Below are 24,432 nucleotides of genomic sequence, written 5' to 3'. Positions count from 1 at the left end.
GCGAAGCTGTATGCAAACTTCCTACTTCAACTTTATCACGTATTTCCACAAACGTCAGCCAGTGTGTGTTGTCAGGATGTAACTGGCTGTCTACACGGTAGTGGGCTTGGATGAGGTATTGCAGTGTGCTAGGTGGAGTTACTTTGGTTAAATGGGAGCTATGGGAAGAAGGAGCGGATGGTAGTAAAGTGATGTGAGATGGGCTTTTGGACAACTCTCAAGTCAATGGGCTTTAATGGCATGGGAAACATGTTTACATTGACAAAGCAAGTGAAATACTCTCCCCTTTCAGACAGAAGTCATGGCTGCTCAGCTTCCCTCTGTACCTCACCTGCTTAAGTGAGCAGAAAGTGATTCTGGAGGAATTGCGATGCCCATCAATAGTGGTAAAGACAAAGATGAATGAGAGGGAGTTAGGAAAGTGATGGTAGCTGAAGAGAGCCAATAGGGATGGTAGAGAGAAAGGCGTCTGGGGAGGCGTTATGCTCAGCGCACCTGAACAGAGTGTGGGGGGGGGTTCAGAGATGGGAGGCAGTATAGGGATGAAGGGACTACACTGACTGTATGAACTGGTGTTTATACAGGTTGCAGAGATTGGATTTTATTAGGATCCCCGTAAGCTGAGTCTAAAGCAGCAGCTATTCCTGGGGTCCACACATTAGAGAACATTAAACAGCTCAAGGACAGATCAATTTAAAAAAGGTACATGTAGCCTACATACGAGTACACGGTCAAATAAGGGAGAGCTTTTATGAAACCAGGGTTGCTGTTCATTTGAGCTGGGAGTTCCATGCAATAATGCTCTACATACTGAAAGGGACTGCACTGACCCAATGAACTGTGTATACAGGTTGCATGGACCATGTCAACATTAAGACATTTGAAACTCCAGGCAGTTGGTGATGCAAGGATGACCTGTGTAGGTGCAGTCATGTGAGTTTAGGTAGTGTGGTCATATGCAGTGGGTCAGTACAGGTGAAAGCCAGATGCTAGGGCAGGTACAGTAGGCTCTCCATAGACATCCCTCGCCACATGACCCTAACATTATCTGCAGGATCTTGCCCTCAAGCCACCTCTGCTATACTGAATCACCCTGTTAGACATGTCACTGATTCATTTCAGGATTCAAGTATACTGCTTTTAGAGCGTTCCCTTTGCTTGGTCTCAGCGATGCCGGGACACAGCACGTGTGAAGCTACCCTCCATATACACTGTAGGTCAGTGGTTACAGAAAATGTGTTACCATTTATTTAATTAGCTTAGAAATTATTCCTCAAGTAGTGACGGCATTGACAAATTACCCTTATATGAAATGCTAGTGGCATGTAGATGTCAAAATAACTGGTGAAAGCAGCCAGCCAAGGTTATTGAAAGGATGCCACAACCAGAGTTCTTAGAGCAACAAGCCGCCACTCAAAACGTAGAAAGAATTCAAGTCACAACTTTCAGATATTTCAATGTCAAGCATTTCATTAATCAAGCCAAAGGATTACAAGTCACAATATGCATTGTGTGTATGCTACAAGGTCAAAGAGTGAGGCCTTCATCCCAAGCTGAAGTAGATCAGAAGTATTTCTTCACGCCTGACAGGTGGAAGGTAGTTATGGTCAGGTCAGAATGAGTTCCCCACTGGACACCACCATCTCTCCATCCACAGAATTCACTGCAGCCACATCTCTCCCTAAAGGAGCAACAGGAGCTCATGAGGCACAAACTGGCTTGACACTAAGGCCCTAAATCCCAACTTGAGACGCACAAAATAATTAGCATTTACAGTCACCCTGGTCAAACAAAGGTATAGCTATTGCATTCTCATGCTGGGATGGAGCCAAGGCATGTACAGCCCATAGCCCTATAGGACCAGGGTCGATGACACCTTTACAAAATTAGGCTAGATGAACAGCAAGTTGTACTTCAACACCAACTGGAAGATACAAAAAAGCTACTTACTTTGCCTGTTGCAGCTCTGTTGACAGGAGTGGGTCCTAGTAGGGTGGCACACCTCTGTACTACAGTGGATGAAGACCTGATAGAAAGCAAACTTTAAATGTATCAACTACATTAGCCATTTAAACCAAGGCCATTTCAAACTGGTCTAAAGTTAACAGCACTGCTTTTCAACATAGTGACAGATTCAGCCTTGAGGGTAGACTTTCTGGCAAATCCGTCAAGCATCAGGGTAAAAACCCCAGCAGTAGACCATGAGACCCTGATTAGAATACTCCTGCTGTAATAGAGTAAATACAGTACCCTGTCCTTCAAAGGGGCCAAAGAGTCTGCATCCACAAAGGTGAACATCTGGACCGCAAAGCGTTTGTAGTGGGTCAGGAACTCAAGGCCAGAGGAGCCATCAACAGGGATCACATTGGTCAGGTAACGGTCAGCCTGGTTCGGACACCTGGAGAAAGTAATTGTTAGGAATAGTGTGGGGCAATTCCAGAAACCTTCCCCAGGTTTCAGAAATCCTGGTTGGAAGACTGCAGTTAGTTTACAAGTTACACGTGTCACATGTAAGCACCAATTGAAAGTTGGTCAAACATCACACAGCAAGGTAACCATCTTATTTCTCTAGTTACCCATCAACCAGGAGGTCCCACTTGGGCAAGCTGAGGGGACCGGGGGTGGAGGTTGCCCAGCAGTAGTCCAGATTCAGGACCAGGTTAGAGTCTGTCCGCCCCAGGATGTGAACCTCTGCATACACTGGATCCTTCAGGAGCTTTGTGACTGGGTAGTCTGCCTCACTGTAGTATGACCTGTAGGCTTCCACTTCTGTGGACAAAGGGTAGCATTCACACAACAAGCTGAAGTGCAGCAGTTTCAGAACAGTGCTGACCATCTTAAACAGAATGTTGGAACAGGCATTTGGTCCACCTAAGTAGTAACCCAGCGCATGCAACTAAGCCTTAATTTAATACTAGGATTTGTAGAATCAGGTGTTAGTTTGGCTTGAGTCAAAGTCTGCACCAACCCCTTGTATGATGAAGCAATTTCCTGTCAGGGACAAGCTATCACAGCAAGATTTTATTCTACTAAAACCATTTCTCCAGTTTACCTTCCACACATCCCTTGTTGTAACATTGTCCGCTGGCCAGTCGGAGCTCTACTCGGACAAATCCAGTAGCAGTGACTGGAGCAGGGGGCGGAACAGCATTCACCTCAACCCCCAAAAACACCACTGCAGTGTCAGAGTACTTACACTGGAACTGCAGCCTAGAAGAAAACATGTTGACAGTGATGCCAAGTACTTTAGGCCAGAACTGAGTTGTTCCACAGACTCAGGGTGGGCTAATACAGTGACTTAAGCTGTGACAGAAAATATTAAAGAAACATTTAAAAATACTGTACTGGCCATTTCACTTAAGCCTCAAGTGGAATTGGCTAAAGTGAACTTTGTGGCGTTACATTTCATGGAGGGAAGACTCACTCAAAGTGGCTGTCTCTAGTGATTGAGCCTCGAGGTCCAATCTCCACTTCATAGGAAGACATCATATTGTTCTCATAGACCACATAGCCACTTTCCTCCTGCAATGGACAAAACAGCATTCAGCATAGGCCAATGGGTCCAACATCCAGGCTCTGCCTGTTGAATTGGACTGATTTACAAGTTCCTTGAAAAATATAATTAATTTAATCTGATTGTTATGAGGTTCCATGACTGTCCACACAGGGCATTGATTTATTAAATTGTGGGTGTTTTGATCAGGAACACAAGTTAAAAACGCCAAGCAAACTAAGTATGGACTAAAGATCTGGGCAGCATGTGATGCCAGGAAAAGTTATGCCTGGAAGATGCAGGGTTACACCAGGAAACCTGCTGACGGTGTTCCTGAAAGGAACCAGGAGAAGCGGGTGGTCCTGGAAGTGACTGAAGGTCTCCAGGGGCACAACAATTTCTGCCCCTCATATGCTCTTGGTCAGGAGCTGCTCCAAAAAAATGACCATGGTGGGGACAGTCAGAAGGAACAAGCCAGAGTTACCTCCTGCCTTACTACCAAGGACAGGGATTGTTTTCCCTCTAAATATGCCTTCACCGGCACTTGTGTCCTACTGCCAAAAGAAAGTGCGCTCCTGATGACAACTGCACAGAGATGCCGCTGTGCTGGATTACAACAGGAACAAAGTGGGAGTTGACAACCTTGATAAGGTATGTTACCATCGTTCAAATCTCATGTACTTTCCCCCTTAACAGATATTTTTATTGTGCAGATTAAACAAAGACATGTTCGGCAAAATGCTCATTGAATTTGTGAACAATATGGAGTCAATTCTATTCATTTGATTATGTAAATGTGTTTTAATTTAAGAAATGTCTCACATTACTATGACGCATCACTTGTATGTCCTCATTTTATTTACGGATTGTTGCACTCAGGTTACTGGCACAAACTATTGTAAGAGGATGACGGCACGTTGGCCCGTGGTGGTGTTCTTCAACATCCAATCTGTGTCGGCCTAAAACACGTCTGGTGTGAATACAGGCTGGAAGCAGGGGAAATTCTTCAAGAGGAGACTATTACTAGAAGTTGTGGAAGCCATGGTGGCACCTTTCATTCAAAGGCGAATACCTTGCGCGAACACAATCCTTTGCTGGATTGGTAAGACATCCAAGGGCCAGAAGCAAGATCTACAGCTGCCAGAGACAGAAGGAAGAGGTGCAATCTGTGCGCACCAAGAGATGTCAAAACGAGCATCATGTGCCATAAATGCAGTGCATATATTTGCTAGGCACATGCAACCACCACATATTGTCCAACATGTGCTTGAGAACACAAAATGTAAACATTGATTAACAGAATGTGAACATTGTTTATTCTTTGTGTTCAGACATTAATTTTGTATTATGGTAAAGTTCTCATACCCTTTCTTCACTATCATCATATCAGTTTTAACCTGGAACAGGTCATTTTTATTATTGTAAAGTTCCCATACCCTTCTTTACTATCATCATATCAGTTTTAACCTGGAACAGGTTATTTTGTGCCACTATTTAAAAATGTGAAAAGGTATCAAACCAAATGTCCTTGATAAAAAATTGACAAAGTAGTCTGATAATTAGCACTGTTTCATCTGAGTATTTGTTATAGTCAACATAATCCATACATTATGCTTTTTTTGTCAAAACTAGTTGTATGAGCTCAGGTCAATGAGGCCAGGCCTAAATAGCAAATAGAATTCAAAACTTGTAATGATCAATAACTTAAATTAACATGAAATGAACAGGAGGGTTAAATTAATGCAGGTCCCTGCATTCTCTAGATTTTATCAGATGGGATTAAATGCCTATGAGACAAATCATGGACTTGAATGGGACTATAGTCAAATTCTGTTAATTCATTAAATCATAAAATCCAGAACTTTTAAACTGGGCCCTGGTGTTGGGACTAATTCCGAGGAGAAAAAAAAAAACGAGAGAGGACTCAAACTACCAGGCAGAATAGAACCCCAGCAGCATTGACCAAGGCCTAAATATGAAAACCCACTGGAAGCAAAGGATTGGGTTCATAAAACACTTCCTAGATGGTCAAGATTTACATTGCGTCACACATTGAGAAAAATATTTACCCACCATGAGAGTGGTGCCACAGGCTGTGACAGGAAACTGGTATATGACAAAGGCTTTAGTGGTGCCAACAGGCTTACAGAGGGCATCTTGTGGTCTAAGCAGACTGATGGTATCAAGGTCCAGGTTGGGCAGAGTGGCATCCCTGGCTACCACAACAACAAACTGACCATCTCTGGTACACTGTACAGTCACTGAGGAAGGAGTGGTCACAGAGAGGATATGAGTAATTGCTCATGCGCCACTCTAGAAAGTTATGATAGTGCCAACAGAACATTTAATTCACAACATATGTTGGCACTAATATAACTCCATAAAATCAGAGTCTAACAAGCTAGGCAGGGGCAAATGCAAAGAACATGCAAATTGTAAAATAAAAGGGAAAAGCCAAAACAGTCACCTGCTTTCCCATAGTAGCACCGCCACTCATCAAAGCAGCAGTTGATTGCCTCACATTGAGCAAGAGTAAGATCAGGGACGCCACAAGTAAGCCGCTCTTCCTCTTTCACTTGGCATTTCTCAATAGGAGTTGTGGCATCTGGTCTCTGGGTAACTTGCTGAGGCGACCACTGGGGCTGGTTTTTCAGCTTCTTGGCCTGCTGGTCATATGTTAATGGCCTGGTCTGAGGTTGCTGCCTCACCTTCTTGACCTGCTGAACTACTGGAGACTGGTGCGTCTGTAGTAGCATTCCCCAAGTACTTACACTACTGTAGCACACAAACACAGCCAGCAACACAACTACACACCTTGCTGATGATGCCATTGTACTACACAATTGTATCCACAGGAATTGCTGAGGCTTTTATACCTGATTGAGTGCGTTTGTTTGGCAGATGCTCCGCCCCTCCTCGTTAAGAGTTGAGCTGTCGCCATCCCTGGGTAGTTAATCAGTCAGGGCTTGGCAGGCATCCCTGGGTAGTTAATCAGTCAGGGTCTGGAAGGCATCCCTGGGTAGTTAATCAGTCAGGGCCTGGAAGGCATCCCTGGGTAGTTAATCAGTCAGGGCCTGGAAGGCATCCCTGGGTAGTTAATCAGTCAGGGCCTGGAAGGCATCCCTGGGTAGTTAATCAGTCAGGGCCTGGAAGGCATCCCTGGGTAGTTAATCAGTCAGGGCCTGGAAGGCATCCCTGGGTAGTTAATCAGTCAGGGCCTGGAAGGCATCCCTGGGTAGTTAATCAGTCAGGGCCTGGAAGGCATCCCTGGGTAGTTAATCAGTCAGGGCCTGGAAGGCATCCCTGGGTAGTTAATCAGTCAGGGCCTGGAAGGCATCCCTGGGTAGTTAATCAGTCAGGGTCTGGAAGGCATCCCTGGGTAGTTAATCAGTCAGGGCCTGGAAGGTGCAGCTCATTGATAGCTTGGTTGGCTCTAGGGAGCGATCATCACCTAGGAATTGTTTCTATCAAATGGATCCATTTCAATACTTTGGTATACTTGTCCTCTTTTGATCCATCTCAATAGTATGAAGTTGCTTCCTATTCTTGTCCCCTCTCTTTCATAAAAAAAAGTAGATATTCCACGTGACAAACACATTCCACGGAGGGCCAAGTGTCTATGGGTTTTCGCTCCTCCCTTGTGCTTGATTGATGAATTACCCTCACTGATTAGTAACGAGCTCCCCTCACCTGGTTGTCTAGGTCTTAATTGAAAGGAAAAAACATAAACCTGCAGGCAGCCGGCCGTCTGTGGAATGAGTTGGACACACCTGCTTTTTAATACCTGCCGTCCCCTCTCTGTCTAACTTTCTCTTGACCTCTATCGTTTTCTCTCCCATGGATCAATGTATTATATTAAACAGGACTCAGGAGCTGGTTGAGTATAATGAGGGTCACTTTGAATACTTGAAAATTAACTAATATTCTCTCTCCATCCCCCCCCTCTTGTTCAGATGTATGGGCGTTACACACAGGAGCTCGGTGTGTATGCCAAGGAGGAGGCGGCACGCCTGCGTGATGGCGGGGGACTGCGGAGGTCCACCAGCGTTCGCAGCCGGTCGGCAGAGCTGCTAGAGTATGAGAAAGACCCCTGCGCCAAGTGTCATGGTGAGTGACCGACTGATGTCAACATGACCACTCATATTTACCAACCTAATGACCGCTCATATTTACCAACCTAATGACCACTCATATTTACCAACCTAATGACCGCTCATATTTACCAACCTAATGACCGCTCATATTTACCAACCTAATGACCGCTCATATTTACCAACCTAATGACCGCTCATATTTACCAACCTAATGACCGCTCATATTTACCAACCTAATGACCGCTCATATTTACCAACCTAATGACCGCTCATATTTACCAACCTAATGACCGCTCATATTTACCAACCTAATGACCGCTCATATTTACCAACCTAATGACCGCTCATATTTACCAACCTAATGACCTCAATAAGACCGCTCATATTTACCAACCTAATGACCGCTCATATTTACCAACCTAATGACCGCTCATATTTACCAACCTAATGACCGCTCATATTTACCAACCTAATGACCGCTCATATTTACCAACCTAATGACCTCAATAAGACCGCTCATATTTACCAACCTAATGACCGCTCATATTTACCAACCTAATGACCGCTCATATTTACCAACCTAATGACCGCTCATATTTACCAACCTAATGACCGCTCATATTTACCAACCTAATGACCGCTCATATTTACCAACCTAATGACCGCTCATATTTACCAACCTAATGACCGCTCATATTTACCAACCTAATGACCGCTCATATTTACCAACCTAATGACCGCTCATATTTACCAACCTAATGACCGCTCATATTTACCAACCTAATGACCGCTCATATTTACCAACCTAATGACCGCTCATATTTACCAACCTAATGACCGCTCATATTTACCAACCTAATGACCTCAATAAGACCGCTCATATTTACCAACCTAATGACCGCTCATATTTACCAACCTAATGACCACTCATATTTACCAACCTAATGACCGCTCATATTTACCAACCTAATGACCGCTCATATTTACCAACCTAATGACCTCAATAAGACCGCTCATATTTACGGACCTGTCTAATGAGTGAGTGATCACTGTGATCCAATGACCTCTCCTATGAGTGCACCACCACTGAACTGACAGCGTCGACCTACGCTGAGTGTACAAAACCATTATGAACACCTGCTCTTTCCATGACATAGACTGACCAAGTGAATCCAGGTGAAAGCTATGATCCCTTATTGATGTCACTTGTTAAATCCACTTCAATAAGTGTAGATGAAGGGGAGTAGACAGGTTAAAGAAGGATTTGTATGCCTTGAGACATGGATTGTGTCTCAAGGGGATGACTGGGGTATGTTAGTAGGTGCCAGAACTGCAACGCTGCTGAGTTTTTCACACTCAACAGTTTCCCATGTATCAAGAATAGTCCACCACCCAAACGACATCCAGCCAACTTGACACAATTTGGGAAGCAAATTAACTTTTAACAAGGCACACCTGTTGAGAGCATGCCAAGAGTGTGCAAAGCTGCCATCAAGGCAAAGGGTGGCTAATTTTGTAGTAATTCAAATATAAAATATATTTTGATTTGTTTAACACTTGTTTGGTTACTACATGATTCCATATGTTATTTCATAGTTTTGATGTCTTCACTATTAATTCTACAATGTGGAAATAAAAAAAAAAACCCTTGAAGGAGTAGGTGTGTCCCAACTTTTGACTGGTTGTGTGTGTGGTTTTTTTTAATGTAAAAAATAAAAGGACTCTTAAATACTACTTGTGTACTAGAGATATCTTTCCGCGTTCTTGTACATTTTGTACAACAGCAGGAGTACAGAACCCAGCCATTCTCCCACCTACACCACAATACCTCAACTCGTAGCATGAGTTTGTGCCTTTGTTCTGTGTGTGTGTGTGTGTGTGTCGGAGTATGTGCCTCTGTTCTACTCCAAAATCCAGAGGGTTTTAGAGCCCAGCCTACACACTCTGCAAAAAACTGAGCGGCTCATTGTGACCGTTAGCTTTAGAGGGCGAGAGTGGGTTAGCTCAGAGGGAGATCTCGCTAACATGATAGGCTAATGTGTAATCCAGTGTGACTGACTCGTCTCACTCACCACCATCGGCCATCTACTGTATTCTATATAGTACAATGAGCATAAACTGAGTATACAAAACATTAAGAACACCTTCCTAATATTGAGTTGCACCAGTGGAGGCTTGAGGGGAGGACGGCTCATAACAATGCCTGGAACAGAGCAAATGGAATGGCATCAGACCTGGAAACTGTTTTACGTATTTGCTACCATTCAGCTAATTCTGCTCCAGCCATTACCATGAGCCTGTCCTCCTCAATTGAGGTGCCACCAACCTACTGTGAGTTACCGTCAGAACAGCGTCCGTTCGGCTGGGAATTAGCTAGATGAGGTACGATCACGAATATCCTACCAACGGGACATCAAAAACTGTAATATCCTATTTCACGGAATCGTGGCTGAATGACAACATGGATATTCAGCTAGTGGGATATACGCTGCACCGGCAAGAAAGAACAGCACACTCCAGTAAGGGGGGGGTGTCTGTGCATATTTGTAAACAGCTGGTGCCGGAGACTTTAATGCAGGAAAACTTAAATGAGTTCGACCAAATTTCCATCAACATGTTAAATGTGCAACCAGAGGGAAAGAAAATCTAGATCACCTGTACTCCACACACAGAGATGCATACAAAGCTCTCCCTCGCCCTCCATTTGGTAAATCCAACCACAACTCTATCCTCCGAATTCCTGCTTACAAGCAAAAATTAGAGCAGGAAGCACCAGTGACTAAGGTCTATAAAAAAGTGGTCAGATGAAGCAGATGCTAAACTACAGGACTGTTTTGCTATCACAGACTGGAACATGTTCCGGGATTCTTCCGATGGCATTGAAGAGTACACCACATCAGTCACTGGCTTTATCAATAAGTGCATGGAGGACGCCGTTCCCACAGTGACTGTACGTACATACCCCAACAAGAAGCCATGGATTACAGGTAACATTCGCACTGAGCTAAAGGGTAGAGCTGCCGCTTTCAAGGTGCGGGACTCTAACCCGGAAGCTTACAAGAAATCCTGCTATGCCCTGTGACGAACCATCAAACAGGCAAAGCGTCGATGCAGGGCTAAGATTGAATCATACTACACCGGCTCTGACACTCGTCTTATGTGGCAGGGCTTGCAAACTATTACAGACTACAAAGGGAAGCACAGCCACGAGCTGCCCAGTGACACGAGCCTACCAGACGAGCTAAATCACTTCTATGCTTGCTTCGAGGCAAGCAACACTGAGGAATGCATGAGAGCATCAGCTGTTCCGGACGACTGTGTGATCATGCTCTCCGTAGCCGACGTGAGTAAGACCTTTAAACAGGTCAACATACACAAGGCTGCGGGGCCAGACGGATTACCAGGACGTGTGCTCCGGGCATGTGCTGACCAACTGGCAGGTGTCTTCACTGACATTTTCAACATGTCCTTGATTGAGTCTGTAATACCAACATGTTTCAAGCAGACCACCATAGTCCCTGTGCCCAAGAATACAAACGCAACCTGCCTAAATGACTACAGACCCGTAGCCATGAAGTGCTTTGAAAGGTTGGTAATGGCTCACATCAACACCATTATCCCAGAAACCCTAGACCCACTCCAATTTGCATACCGCCCAAACAGATCCACAGATGATGCAATCTCTATTGCACTCCACACTGCCCTTTCCCACCTGGACAAAAGGAACACTTATGTGAAAATGTAATTAATTGACTACAGCTCAGCGTTCAACACCATAGTACCCTCAAAGCTCATCACTAAGCTAAGGATCCTGGGACTAAACACCTCCCTCTGCAACTGGATCCTGGACTTCCTGATGGGCCGCCCCCAGGTGGTGAGGGTAGGTAGAAACAGATCTGCCACGCTGATCCTCAACACTGGAGCTCCCCAGGGGTGCGTGCTCAGTCCCCTCCTGTTCACCCATGACTGCATGGCCAGGCACGACTCCAACACCATCATTAAGTTTGCAGACGACACAACAGTGGTAGGCCTGCTCAACGACGAGACAGCCTATAGGGAGGAGGTCAGAGACCTGGCCGGGTGGTGCCATAATAACAACCTATCCCTCAAAGTAACCAAGACTAAGGAGATGATTGTGGACTACAGGAAAAGGAGGACCAAGCATGCCCCCATTCTCATCGACGGGGCTGTAGTGGAGCAGGTTGTTCCGTGGTGTCCACATCTACAACAAACTAGAATGGTCCAAACACACCAAGACAGTCATGAAGAGGGCACGACAAAGCCAATTCCCCCTCAGGAAACGAAAAAGATTTGGCATGGGTCCTGAAATCCTCAAAAGGTTCTACAGCTGCAACATCGAGAGCATCCTGACTGGTTGCATCACTGCCTGGTACGGCAATTGCTCGGCCTCTGACCGCAAGGCACTACAGAGGGTAGTGCGTACGGCCCAGTATATCACCGGGGCTAAGCTGCCTGCCATCCAGGACCTCTACACCAGGCAGTGTCAGAGGAAGGCCCTAAAAATTGTCAAAGACCCCAGTCATAGACTGTTCTCTCTACTCTCCCTAGGAGTGCCAAGTCTAGGACAAAAAGGCTTCTCAACAGTTATTATCCCCAAGCCATAAGATTCCTGAACAGGTAATCAAATGGCTACCCAGACTATTTGCATTGTGTGTGCCCCCCAATCCCTCTTTTACGCTGCTGCTACTCTCTGTTTATCATATATGCATAGTCACTTTAACTATACATTCATGTACATACTACCTCAATTGGGCCGACCAACCAGTGCTCTTTCACATTGGCTAACCGGACAATATGCATTGTGTCCCACCCACCACCCGCCAACCCCTCTTTTACGCTACTGCTACTCTCTGTTCATCATATATGCATAGTCACTTTAACCATATCTACATGTACATACTACCTCAATCAGCCTGACTAACCGGTGTCTGTATGTAGCCTTGCTACTTTTATAGCCTCGCTACTGTATATAGCCTGTCTTTTTACTGTTGTTTAATTTCTTTACCTACCTATTGTTCACCTAATACCTTTTTTGCACTATTGGTTAGAGCCTGTAAGTAAGCATTTCACTGTAAGGTCTACACCTGTTGTATTCGGCGCACGCGACAAATAAACTTTTGATTTGATATCCCGTTCAAAGGCACTTAAATCTTTGGCACCTTCAGAATTGCACACACACAATCCATGTCTCAAGGCTTAAAAATCATTTTTTAACCTGTTTCCTCCCCTTCAGCTACACTGATTTGAAGTGGATTTAACAAGTGACATCAATAAGGGATCATAGCTTTCACCTGGATTCACTTGGTCAGTCTATGTCATGGAAAGAGCAGGTGTTCATAATGTTTTGTACACTCAGCGTAGGTCGACGCTGTCAGTTCAGTGGTGGTGGTGCACTCATAGGAGAGGTCATTGGATCACAGTGATCACTCACTCATTACACAGGTCAGTAAATATGAGTGGTCCTATTGAGGTCATTACACAGGTCAGTAAATGAGTGGTCCTATTGAGGTCATTACACAGGTCAGTAAATATGAGTGGTCCTATTGAGGTCATTAGACAGGTCAGTAAATATGAGTGGTCCTATTGAGGTCATTACACAGGTCAGTAAATATGAGTGGTCCTATTGAGGTCATTACACAGGTCAGTAAATATGAGTGGTCCTATTGAGGTCATTACACAGGTCAGTAAATATGAGTGGTCCTATTGAGGTCATTACACAGGTCAGTAAATATGAGTGGTCCTATTGAGGTCATTACACAGGTCAGTAAATATGAGTGGTCCTATTGAGGTCATTACACAGGTCAGTAAATATGAGTGGTCCTATTGAGGTCATTACACAGGTCAGTAAATATGAGTGGTCCTATTGAGGTCATTACACAGGTCAGTAAATATGAGTGGTCCTATTGAGGTCATTAGACAGGTCAGTAAATATGAGTGGTCCTATTGAGGTCATTAGACAGGTCAGTAAATATGAGTGGTCCTATTGAGGTCATTAGACAGGTCAGTAAATATGAGTGGTCCTATTGAGGTCATTAGACAGGTCAGTAAATATGAGTGGTCCTATTGAGGTCATTAGACAGGTCAGTAAATATGAGTGGTCCTATTGAGGTCATTAGACAGGTCAGTAAATATGAGTGGTCCTATTGAGGTCATTAGACAGGTCAGTAAATATGAGTGGTCCTATTGAGGTCATTAGACAGGTCAGTAAATATGAGTGGTCCTATTGAGGTCATTAGACAGGTCAGTAAATATGAGTGGTCCTATTGAGGTCATTAGACAGGTCAGTAAATATGAGTGGTCCTATTGAGGTCATTAGACAGGTCAGTAAATATGAGTGGTCCTATTGAGGTCATTAGACAGGTCAGTAAATATGAGTGGTCCTATTGAGGTCATTAGACAGGTCAGTAAATATGAGTGGTCCTATTGAGGTCATTAGACAGGTCAGTAAATATGAGTGGTCCTATTGAGGTCATTAGACAGGTCAGTAAATATGAGTGGTCCTATTGAGGTCATTAGACAGGTCAGTAAATATGAGTGGTCCTATTGAGGTCATTACACAGGTCAGTAAATATGAGTGGTCATATTCTTGGAGATTTTGTTTGAGATGTGGCAGTGCCTTGCCATAAAATAGGCTTTCCCATTTTGTGCACTGCTTGCTAGTGACTGTTCTGCTGAGGGAGTTTACACTCACATTTGTTTTGATATTGTTGGCCTAAATGTGATTCTATAATTTACAGTATGTTTGTACGATTCATATTCCGAAACAGAATAAGCAATTAATTACACAGTGTATCTGGCAGACTCTCTGTTTTGGCTTTTGGGTTGAGAAGAAGACTTAAGACTGTCACGCTACTGTGGCAGCGGATATAAGGAGAGCAAGTTGCCCATGGAAGCACCGGGCAGAGGGCCACCCACCACATGCCAAACTTGTGTGTGTGTGTGTGTGTGTGTGTGTATACAGTATGCCTGTGTGCAGTGGCGGTTCTAGCTTGTATGGCTCCCTGGGCCCACCCTTCAGCCCCCCTACAAAAAAAAAAAAAAAGATTTATTCAGACATTTGGAACACAAATAAATAATCATAACATTTAAAACTATATAAATTAAAAAATATATACAAAAATAAGACTCATAAATATCAAAAAGAAGTAACAAAGACATGTTGATTTGACACTTGAGCATCAATACATTACCCATCCCCCAACACTGTCAACCAAGAGTCAAGACTAAACCAGTTCAGCTTGGTGGTGTGCAGACTGGTTCTTTTCTTTTTAACCATCAATCAATCAAATTTATTTATAAAGCCCTTCTTACATCAGCTGATGTTACAAAGTGCTGTACAGAAACCCAGCCTAAAATCCCAAACAGTAAGCAATGCAGGTGTAGAAGAACGATTTTGCATAAACCAGAAAAAAATGCAACAATATGTCTGTGAAACGTTACATTAACAGTATTGTGGATGAATTGTGGTTTATTTGGTAGCATTTCGTAGTGATTTTACTAATTGCATTAGTACTGTACAAAGTTAGAGGTGTGCTATTTGATAGATTCCCCCACTCCCCCTACCTCGGGCTTCCAGTGGGGAGACCTGAGGTCAACCTTCCCCCGTCGCCCTACCCATCTCGTACTTCTGAGTGGGAGACCTTCCCTGGCAGTAGCCTGCCTAGCTCACAAACTAGAATCAGGGTGCCCACTTCGACAAGTTTAATTGACCCACAGTCCCACACGGTGACATCATATCATTGACATGACGTGCAAATGAGTGATAGAAAAACGATCGCGAAAATGTCACCATTCCAATTTTTTTTGGTGCGGGCACTCCGTGCTGCCCTGGGCGGCTGCCCATGTCGCATATACCTAAATCTGCCACTGCCTGTGTGTGTGTGTGTCTCTGCATTCCCATGCGTAGGTGTGGGTGAGGTGCCATTCAGCAGGTGGGTCATCTGGCCCTGTCATGCTGTCACGAACCCCGTTGTGCTCCACTACTGCCCCCTGGGGGGACCTCAATGTCCCTGTGTAACCTGTCCTCTCAACCCCTGCTACTGCCTCATCTCTGTGTGTGTCTCTCTGTGTGTGTGTGTGTGTGTGTGTGTGTGTCTCTCTCTGTGTCTCTCTCTGTCTGTCTGTCTGTCTGTCTGTCTTGCTCCACTGCTGTTCTGACTCTCTTAATTTATAAGTTCTCTCAATCTCTTTCCTTTTCCCCTCTCCCTCCATCTTCTTTCCGACTTGTCCATCTCTCTTGAATTTAAAATCAGTGGTATGTTTATTTAAGGAGAAAATTATATGTATATCCCTGTGGCAGTGAAGGTGTAAGGATCGACGCTGGATTCGAGAAGCAGGTACGGGGTGTCAAACATTTAATGAGGAACAGACAAGGAACAAGACAGGAACAGCGTCAGCACATGGGTAACAAAACGACATACGAACATTAATGCGGAAGCGGGGAACAGAGCTGGGGGACAGACAAATATAGGGAAGGAAATAACACAGGTGATTGAGTCCAAATGATCGCTGATGCGCGTGACGAGGGAAGCAAGTGTGCGTAATGATGGTGGCAGGAGTGCGACAGTGAATGCCCCCCCCCCCCTTTGTTTTTACACTGCTGCTACTCACTGTTTATTACCTATACATAGTCACTTTACCCCTACCTACATGTATTGAGACCTAGGTCTCTTTTTCAGATGTGCCCTGTATAATACAACATAAATATACACATTATACACAAAATATACAGTGCATTTGGAAAGTATTCAGTCCCCTTTTTCCACATTTTGATACGTTAGTCTTATTCTAAAATTGATTAAATAGTTTTTTTCCCCTCATCAATCTACACACATTACCCCATAATGAGAAAATGAAAAACGTTTAGAAATTTTGCAAATGTATTAAAAATAAAAAATCTTATTTACCTAAGTTTTCAGACCCTTTGCTATGAGACTTGAAATTGAGCTCAGGTGCATCCAGTTTCCATTGATCATCCTTGATGTTTTTATAACTTGATTGGAGTCCACCTGTGTTAAATTCAATTGATTGGACATGATTTGGAAAGGCACACAACTGTCTATATAAGATCCCACAGTTGAGAGTGCATGTCAGAGAAAAAAACAAGCCATGAGGTCGAAGTAATTGTCCGTAGAGCACCGAGACAGGATTGTGTCAAGGCACAGATCTGGGGAAGGCTACCAAAACATTTCTGCAGCATTGAAGGTCCCCAAGAACCCAGTGGCCTTCATCATTCTTAAATGGAAGAAGTTTGGAACCACCAAGACTCTTCCTAGAGCTGGCCACCCGGCCAAACTGAGCAATCGGGGGAGAAGGGCCTTGGTCATGTAGGTGACCAAGAACCCAATGGTTACTCTGACAGAGCTCTAGAGTTCCTCTGTGGAGATGGGAGAACCTTCCAGAAGGACAACCATCTTTGCAGCACTCCACCAACCAGGCCTTTATGGTAGTGTGGCCAGACGGAAGCCACTCCTCAGTAAAAGTACCATGACAGCCTGCTTGGAGTTTGCTAAAAGGCACCTAAAGACTCTCAGGCCATGAGAAACAAGATTCTCTGGTCTGATGAAACCAAGATCGAACTCTTTGGACTGAAGGCCAAGCGACACATCTGGAGGAAACCTGACACCATCCCTACGGTGAAGCACGGTTGTGGCAGCATCATGCTGTGGGGATGTTTTTCAGCGGCAGGGACTGGGAGACTAGTCAGGATCGAGGGAAAGATGAACAGAGCAAAATACAGAGAGATCTTTGATGAAAACCTGCTCCAGAGTGCTCAGGACCTCAGACCGGGGAAAGGTTAATCTTCCAACAGGACAATGACCCTAAGCACACAACCAAGACAATGCAGGAGTGCCTTTGGGACAAGTCTCTGAATGTCCTTGAGTGGCTCAGCCAGAGCCCGGACTTGAGCCCAATCGAACATCTGAATTCTTATGTAAATGTGATTTTATTTTTATAAATTTGCAAAAAAATCCTAAAACCTGTTTTTGCTTTGTCATTATGAGGAACTGTGTGTAGATTGATAAAAAATAAAGTAGAATAAGGCTGTAATGTAACAAAATGTGGAAAAAGTGAAGGGGTCTGAATACTTTCCGAAGGCACTGTAGGCACTACCTCTGCTGTAGACTTTCAGTGCCTTCAGAAAGTATTGACAAAAGTTGTTGTGCTACAGCGTAAATTAAAATGTATAAAATTTAGATTTTTTTGTGTCTGGCATACACGCAATAACTGATAATGTCAAAGTGGAATCATATTTTTTCCAAATTAATAAAACATTAAAAGCTGAAATGTCCTGAGTCTAAGTATTCAACCTCTTTGTTATAGCAAGCGTAAATAAGTTCAGGAGTAAAAATGTGCTTAACAAGTCACGTAAGTTGCATGGACTAACTCTGTGTATGTGTAGCTAGCTTTTGAGGTGGCGTGACCGGCTAAGACTCTTGAGGGAGGACAGTCACGTGTGTTTGTGAGGCAGAGGTCCTGAGTTTTGTATTGGTATTTGCCGAATTGGGAGGAAGTGGTACTCTCTGAGCAAGCAGCATGACGTCCTTTTTATGTGCAATAATAGTGTTTAACATGATTTTTGAGTGACTACCTCATCTCTGTACTCCACACATACAATTATGTTGAGCAGTGAATTCCAAACACAGATTCAACCACAAAGACGACAGAGATTTTCCAATGCCTTGCGAAGGGTATCTATTGGCATATGGGAAAAATATTAAAAAGCAGACATTGAATATCCCTTTAAGCATGGTGAAGTTATTAATTACACTTTGGATGGTGTATCAATACACCCGGTCACTACAAAGATACAGGGGTCCTTCCTAAATCAGTTGCCAGAGAGGAAGGAAACCTCTCAGGGATTTCACCATGAGGCTAATGGTGACTTTAAAACAGTTACAGAGTTTAATGGCTGTGATAGGAGAAAACTGAGGATGGATCACAATATTGTAGTTACTCCACAATACTAACCTAATTGACAAAGTGAACAGAAGGAAGCCTGTACATAATTCAAATATTCCAAAACATGCACATGCATCCTGTTTGCAACAAGGCACTAAAGTAATACTGCAAGAAATGTCCTGAATACAAAGTCCAATACGATACATTACTGAGTACCTTTCTTCCTATTTTTAAGCATAGTGGTGACTGCGTCATGTTATGTGTATGCTTGTAATCATTAAGGACTGGGGAGTTTTTCAAGATAAAAAAAAAAGGAATGGATCTAAGGACAGGCAAAATCCTAGAGGAAAACCTGGTTCAGTCTGCTTTCCACCAGACACTGGGAGAGGAATTCACCTTTCAGCAGGACCATAGTCTATAACACATGGCTAAATCTACACTGGTTGCTTACCAAGACAGTGAATGTTCCTGAGTGGCCGAGTTACAGTTTTGACTTAAATCTACACTGAACAAAAACATGAACGCAATATGTAAAGTTTCGGTCCTATGTTTCATGAGCTTGAATATAAGATCCCAGAAATGTTCTATATGCACAAAAAGCTTATTTCTCTAAAATGTTGTGCACAAATTAGTTTACATCCCAGTTAGTGAGCTTTTATCCTTTGCCAAGATAATCCATCCACCTGACAGGTGTGGCATATCAAGAAGCTGATTAAACAGCATGATCATTACACAGGTGCACCTTGTGATGGGGGATAATAAAAGCCCACTTAAAATGTGCAGTTTTGTCACACAACACAATGCCAGAAATGTCCATATTATGGCAAGAAAAGCTCAAATAAGCAAAGAGAAACGACAGTCCATCATTACTTTAAGACCATGAAGGTCAGTTAATCCAGAAAATGTCAAGAACTTTGAAAGTTTCTTCTAGTGTTGTCATAAAAACCATCAAGCGCTATGATGAAACTGGCTCTCATGAGGACCACCACAGAACAGGAAGACCCAGAGTTACCTCTGCTGCAGAGGATAATTTCATTCGATTTACAAGCCTGAGAAATTGCAGCCCAAATAAATGCTTCACAGAGTTCAAGTAACAGACACATCTCAACATCAACTCTTCAGAGGAGACTGTGTGAATCAGGCCTTCATGTACGCATTGCTGCAAAGAAACCACTATTAAAGGACACCAATAATAATAATAATAATAATAATAATAATAAGACTTGATTGGGCCAGGAAACACGAGCAATGAACATTAGACCGTGGAAATCTGTCCTTTGGTCTGATGAGTCCAAATTTGAGATTTTTGGTTCCAACCGCTGTGAGACGCAGAGTAGGTGAATGGATGATCTCTGCATGTGTGGTTCCCACTGTGAAGCATGGAGGAGGAGGTGTGATGGTGTGGGGGTGCTTTGCTGGTGACACTGTCAGTGATTTATTTAGAATTCAAGGCACACTTAACCAGCATGGCTACCACAGCATTCTGCAGCGATACACCATCTCATTTGGTTTGCGCTTAGTGGGACTATCATTTGTTTTTCAACAGGACAATGACCCAACACACCTCCAGGCTGTGTAAGGGCTATTTGACCAAGAAGGAGAGTGATGGAGTGCTGCATCAGATGACCTGGCCTCCACAATCACCAGACCTCAACTCATTTGAGATGGTTTGGGATGAGTTGGAATGCAGAGAAGGAAAAGCAGCCACAAGTGCTCAGCATATGTGGGAACTCCTTCAAGACTGTTGGAAAAGCATTCCAGGTGAAGCTGGTTGAGAGAATGCCAAGAGTGTGCAAAGCTGTCATCAAGGAAAAGGGTGGCTACTTTGAAGAACTAAAATCGAAAATATATTTTTATATGTTGTCGTGTCTTTGGCTATGCCGGATTAAATGATATGACATGCTAATTTATAAAATGATTTCTCTGTAATTAAATTACCTGATTAAGCTAATCATGTAAATGTAATTAACTAGAAAGTCGGGGCACCACGGAAGAACGTTTATAGAGCTGTTATCTTCCGAATAAACTCTTAAAATACTTAGTAATATTTTACCTCGATAGAAGTCAATATTAATCCTTGTCTTATTTTCAGTCTCATAATGAAAGTTGTAAATTCTTGGCTATCTTCACGAACCCTGGCTAACAAGTTGAATCAGCAATACAAAATTGGGTTTAATTATTTATTTACTAAATACCTAACTAATCACACAGAATTACAAATACACAGAATACAATGATGTCATACAGAAAACTTCCTGGTGGATGGAACCTGTATGAAAGCTAGTTACACAAAGGAAAGGGGGTTGGGCTTGAATGAAAGAGCGGGAAGATTTAGGAACACAGAAACAGCAGCTATGCTATCGTAAATACATTATCTTATGCATTCTAAATTACCGCCCATTTGGAAAAGGAAAATGCAATAAATATTTACTCTGAGCTGCGCTTCGGTAGATTGGTCGTAGATGCTGGCCGGGTTCGCCAACAGATCTCCCTGTTTTCGGAAGAATGTCAATGGTGGTCCATTGGATACGTGGTGGTATCTTCGTCTGGTTGTTAGACTGGATCCGTCGTCCGTCCTTTCCTAACCCACGTTAGCAGCGGCCGCTGCTAACTCAACAGCTAGGAAGTAGCACTTCTGTAGTGAATAAGCTCAAAGTTCATACCAGTTCATACCAGAGCTCACGCCGAGGTTGGCTTAGTTCTGTACTTGACATGTGTGTCCTTCTAATGTAGAGGCTGCAGACCTCACGTACTGGAACAACCTGGTTATCTTTTCGTCAAAGGATTATATAGTGGAGAGGGGGAGGGAGGTGTTTCATCGTTTATAACCCCTGTCTCTTCACAGGGTTGGGTTACTGATCGAGCAGGGCACTTTCCTTATGAAAACCCAAATCTCTCATTCGGAAGCTAAAATTACATTTCATCTCCTAACAAACATTTTCAATATCAAACATTTCAATTGCATAACAATTCCATGTGACTCTGATAACCAGAGGGTGTATACTTTCTCAGATACAGTTTATGTCGTCCTGTCATCAGTCATAATGTCTCAGATGACAACCGAACTGACATACATACTCATTACGTTCCCAAGCATATTTCCAACTGGTTTTATTAACAAAATATGTGGTACCTTTCTCCATTTGTTTGATGTTCCCAGACTCTCTATATTTAACAGGACAGCAGTCCTTCAGTAGGGTCAGTAAGAGAGGAAGAGAGAAAGATATTTATGGGGGGGGGGTCATAAACCTTACCCACAGGCCAACGTCATGACAGTGTGTAACACTTTTTTGCTTACTACATGATTCCATATGTGTTATTTCATAGTTTTGATGTCTTCACTATTATTCTACAATGTAGAAAATAGTAAAAAAAAATAAGAAAAACCCTTGAATGAGTAGGTGTGTCCAAACTTTTGACTGGTACTGCACATATCTGTATTCCCAGTCATGTGAAATCCATAGATTGGGGCCTAATTTATTTATTTCAATTGACTGATTTCCTTATATGAACTGTAACTCAGTAAAATCTTTGACATTGTTGCATGTTGTGCTTTATATTTTTGCTCAGTATACTTAAATCTATTGCAAGACCTGAAAATGGTTGTCTAACAATTATCAACAACCAATTTTACAGAACTTGAAGAATTTTGAAAATAATGGGCAAATATTGTATAATCCAGGTGTGCAAAGCTCTTACAGACTTACCCAGAAAGACTTACAGCTGTAATCACTGCCAAATGTGCTTCTACAGAGTATTGACTCTGGGGTGTGAATTCTTACTGTAAATAAATGAAATATTTCTGTATTTCATTTTCAATATAATATACTAAACACAAATGCTTTGTTTGTAAATTATGTTGGAGTGTGCACTTGGCTCTCCATCAATAAAAATAAATAATACAATTGTGCCATCTGGTTCGCTTAATATAAGGAATTTCAAATGGTTAATATTTTTACTTTACCTTTTTGATACTTAAGTACATTGTGCCCCTGGCTATCCATCAATAAATAAATAATTTAAAAAAATACAATTGTGACGTCTGGTTTAATATAAGAAATTTGAAATGATTTATACTTTTACTCAAGTATGACAATTTAGTACTTTTTACACCACTGGATGTGGCTGGGGGTTAAAGCATTTCTTTCACATTACCCATCAAGTGTGTCTGGGTAAGCGTCATCTAATATTTATAAAACATTTTTATCTGGACACTTTTTGTTTACCTGGAATGTTTCCTTATTGTAGGCTACTACCACTTTTAGTCTTAATCTTTACTACACTACTCACTGTTTAGCACATGACCTCATATCTGAATCCTTAAAGAGATGGGTGGGGCTGGGATAAGAGGGTGTGAACAATGCTGAATTGGTGTAGACAAAGGAGAGCTCTTTAGTAGGTACCAAAATATTCAAAGGCCCTTTTTTCAAAAGTGAGTTTACAAGTGTATCAACTTTCAAAGTAGAAATACTTTCCCATTGTTCCTCAAAAATGCTGTGTATGATATTCCATTTTGTAGCTCTGAGTCTCTACTTTTCTCCAATGTAAAAAACCCAATTTCAAATTTTGCTACATAAGACCGAATCCAGGTGGTGAGTCACATAGTTACAAAAACTCAAAAAAACATGTTTTCACTTTGTCATTATGGGGTATTGTGTGTACATAGATGGGTGAGAATTATTATTATTGGAATTCAGGCTGTAACACAACTAAATGTGGAATAAGTCAAGGGGTATGAATACTTTCTGAAGGCACTTTATATACACATTAAATTACAAAAACACATTAATGGGAAGCACAAATAAAACACCTCAAATCACCCAGAAGAACTGTTACATTCCACCACAAATAAGTCCCCAATCAATACTTTAAATTGCACCAACGAACATCAAGATGAAATGTATTTCGAATTTTGTTCCAGCAATACGGTGCATTAAAACTTGAAGCAGATTTACCTAGCTCGTTGGAGACCCTATGAACCTCAAGAATTAACCAATCCTGTGAAAAGCAAAGTTAGATAATATGTACGTTTATGAAGTAGGGCCTTGTAAACAAAAAGAAGTAATGAAATTGTAGCCAACTCTGGAATGCTTTTTTGAAAAAGAGAGATACTTTTTTTGAAGTATCATTAATGGGAAAACGAGACATGGCAATCTGCACAAAGGCAAAAAGGCCATTTTTAAACAATGGATGAGCTTTTCTTAGTAATCTAGTTGAGAACCATTTAGGGTTCAAATAAAACTTTTGAATAAGTGAAGCTTTTAGAGAGCGGTTTAGTGCTTTTATATTTAATAATCTCAACCCACCCAATTCACATTCATTATATAGATAGCCACTCTTTATTTTGTCTGGTTTAGCGTCCCAGATAAAGCAAAATATTTTTTGCTCATATGATCTGAAAAACGAATCATCAGGAGTAGGCAGCACCATAAGTAAGTGAGTAAACTGAGATATGACTAAGGAGTTAATCAGGGTAATTTTTCCATAAATAGACAGGTATTTACCTCTCCATGGTTGCAGGATCTTGTCTATTTTTATATGTTTTCCATTGAAATTCATTGTGGAAAGGTTATTTATATCTTTTGTGATATGAATTCACAAGTATGTCTACTTCACCATCAGCCCATTTTATAGGTAAACTGCAGGGTAATGTAAAAGTTGTATTTTTTAAAGATCCAATACATAATATTGTACACTTATCATAATTAGGTTTAAGTCCAGAGAGTACATAAAAGTTATCTAGATCTTCAATGAGACATTGCAGGGATCTAGCTTGCGGACTTAATATAAAACTTGAGTCATCGGCACACATGGACACCTTTGTTTTTAAGCCTTGGGTTTCTATTCATCTAATGTTGTTATTGGATCTGATTTTAATAGCTAGCATTTCGATGGCCATAACAAATAGATATGGTGACAGCC

The 24,432-nt window shown here is 42.4% G+C and overlaps 2 protein-coding genes across 2 annotated transcripts in view; one reads left to right on the top strand and one right to left on the bottom strand.

Moving 5' to 3' along the window:
* LOC106599558 (chloride channel protein 2) overlaps nt 1-24,432 on the top strand; it is a 127,468-nt gene that overhangs the window by 51,707 nt on the left and 51,329 nt on the right. Inside the window, exon 2 of the mRNA XM_045714612.1 lies at nt 7,447-7,600. Coding sequence (XP_045570568.1) covers nt 7,447-7,600 — 154 coding nt within the window. The remainder of the gene's footprint in view (nt 1-7,446; nt 7,601-24,432) is intronic.
* LOC106599556 (zona pellucida sperm-binding protein 4) lies at nt 54-6,402 on the bottom strand. The gene is made up of 8 exons (XM_014190848.2): nt 5,961-6,402; nt 5,567-5,754; nt 3,425-3,522; nt 3,053-3,210; nt 2,577-2,769; nt 2,251-2,398; nt 1,951-2,026; nt 54-1,681 (listed from the first exon to the last, which is right to left on the bottom strand). The coding sequence occupies exons 1-8, from the start codon at nt 6,322-6,324 to the stop codon at nt 1,608-1,610; spliced, it is 1,299 nt and encodes a 432-aa protein (XP_014046323.1). The 5' UTR covers nt 6,325-6,402; the 3' UTR covers nt 54-1,607.

This window comes from Salmo salar, chromosome ssa03 (assembly GCF_905237065.1).
Source record: "Salmo salar chromosome ssa03, Ssal_v3.1, whole genome shotgun sequence".
In the NCBI taxonomy this organism is placed as follows: Eukaryota; Metazoa; Chordata; class Actinopteri; order Salmoniformes; family Salmonidae; genus Salmo; species Salmo salar.
This window is presented reverse-complemented; position numbering and strand designations above follow the sequence as displayed.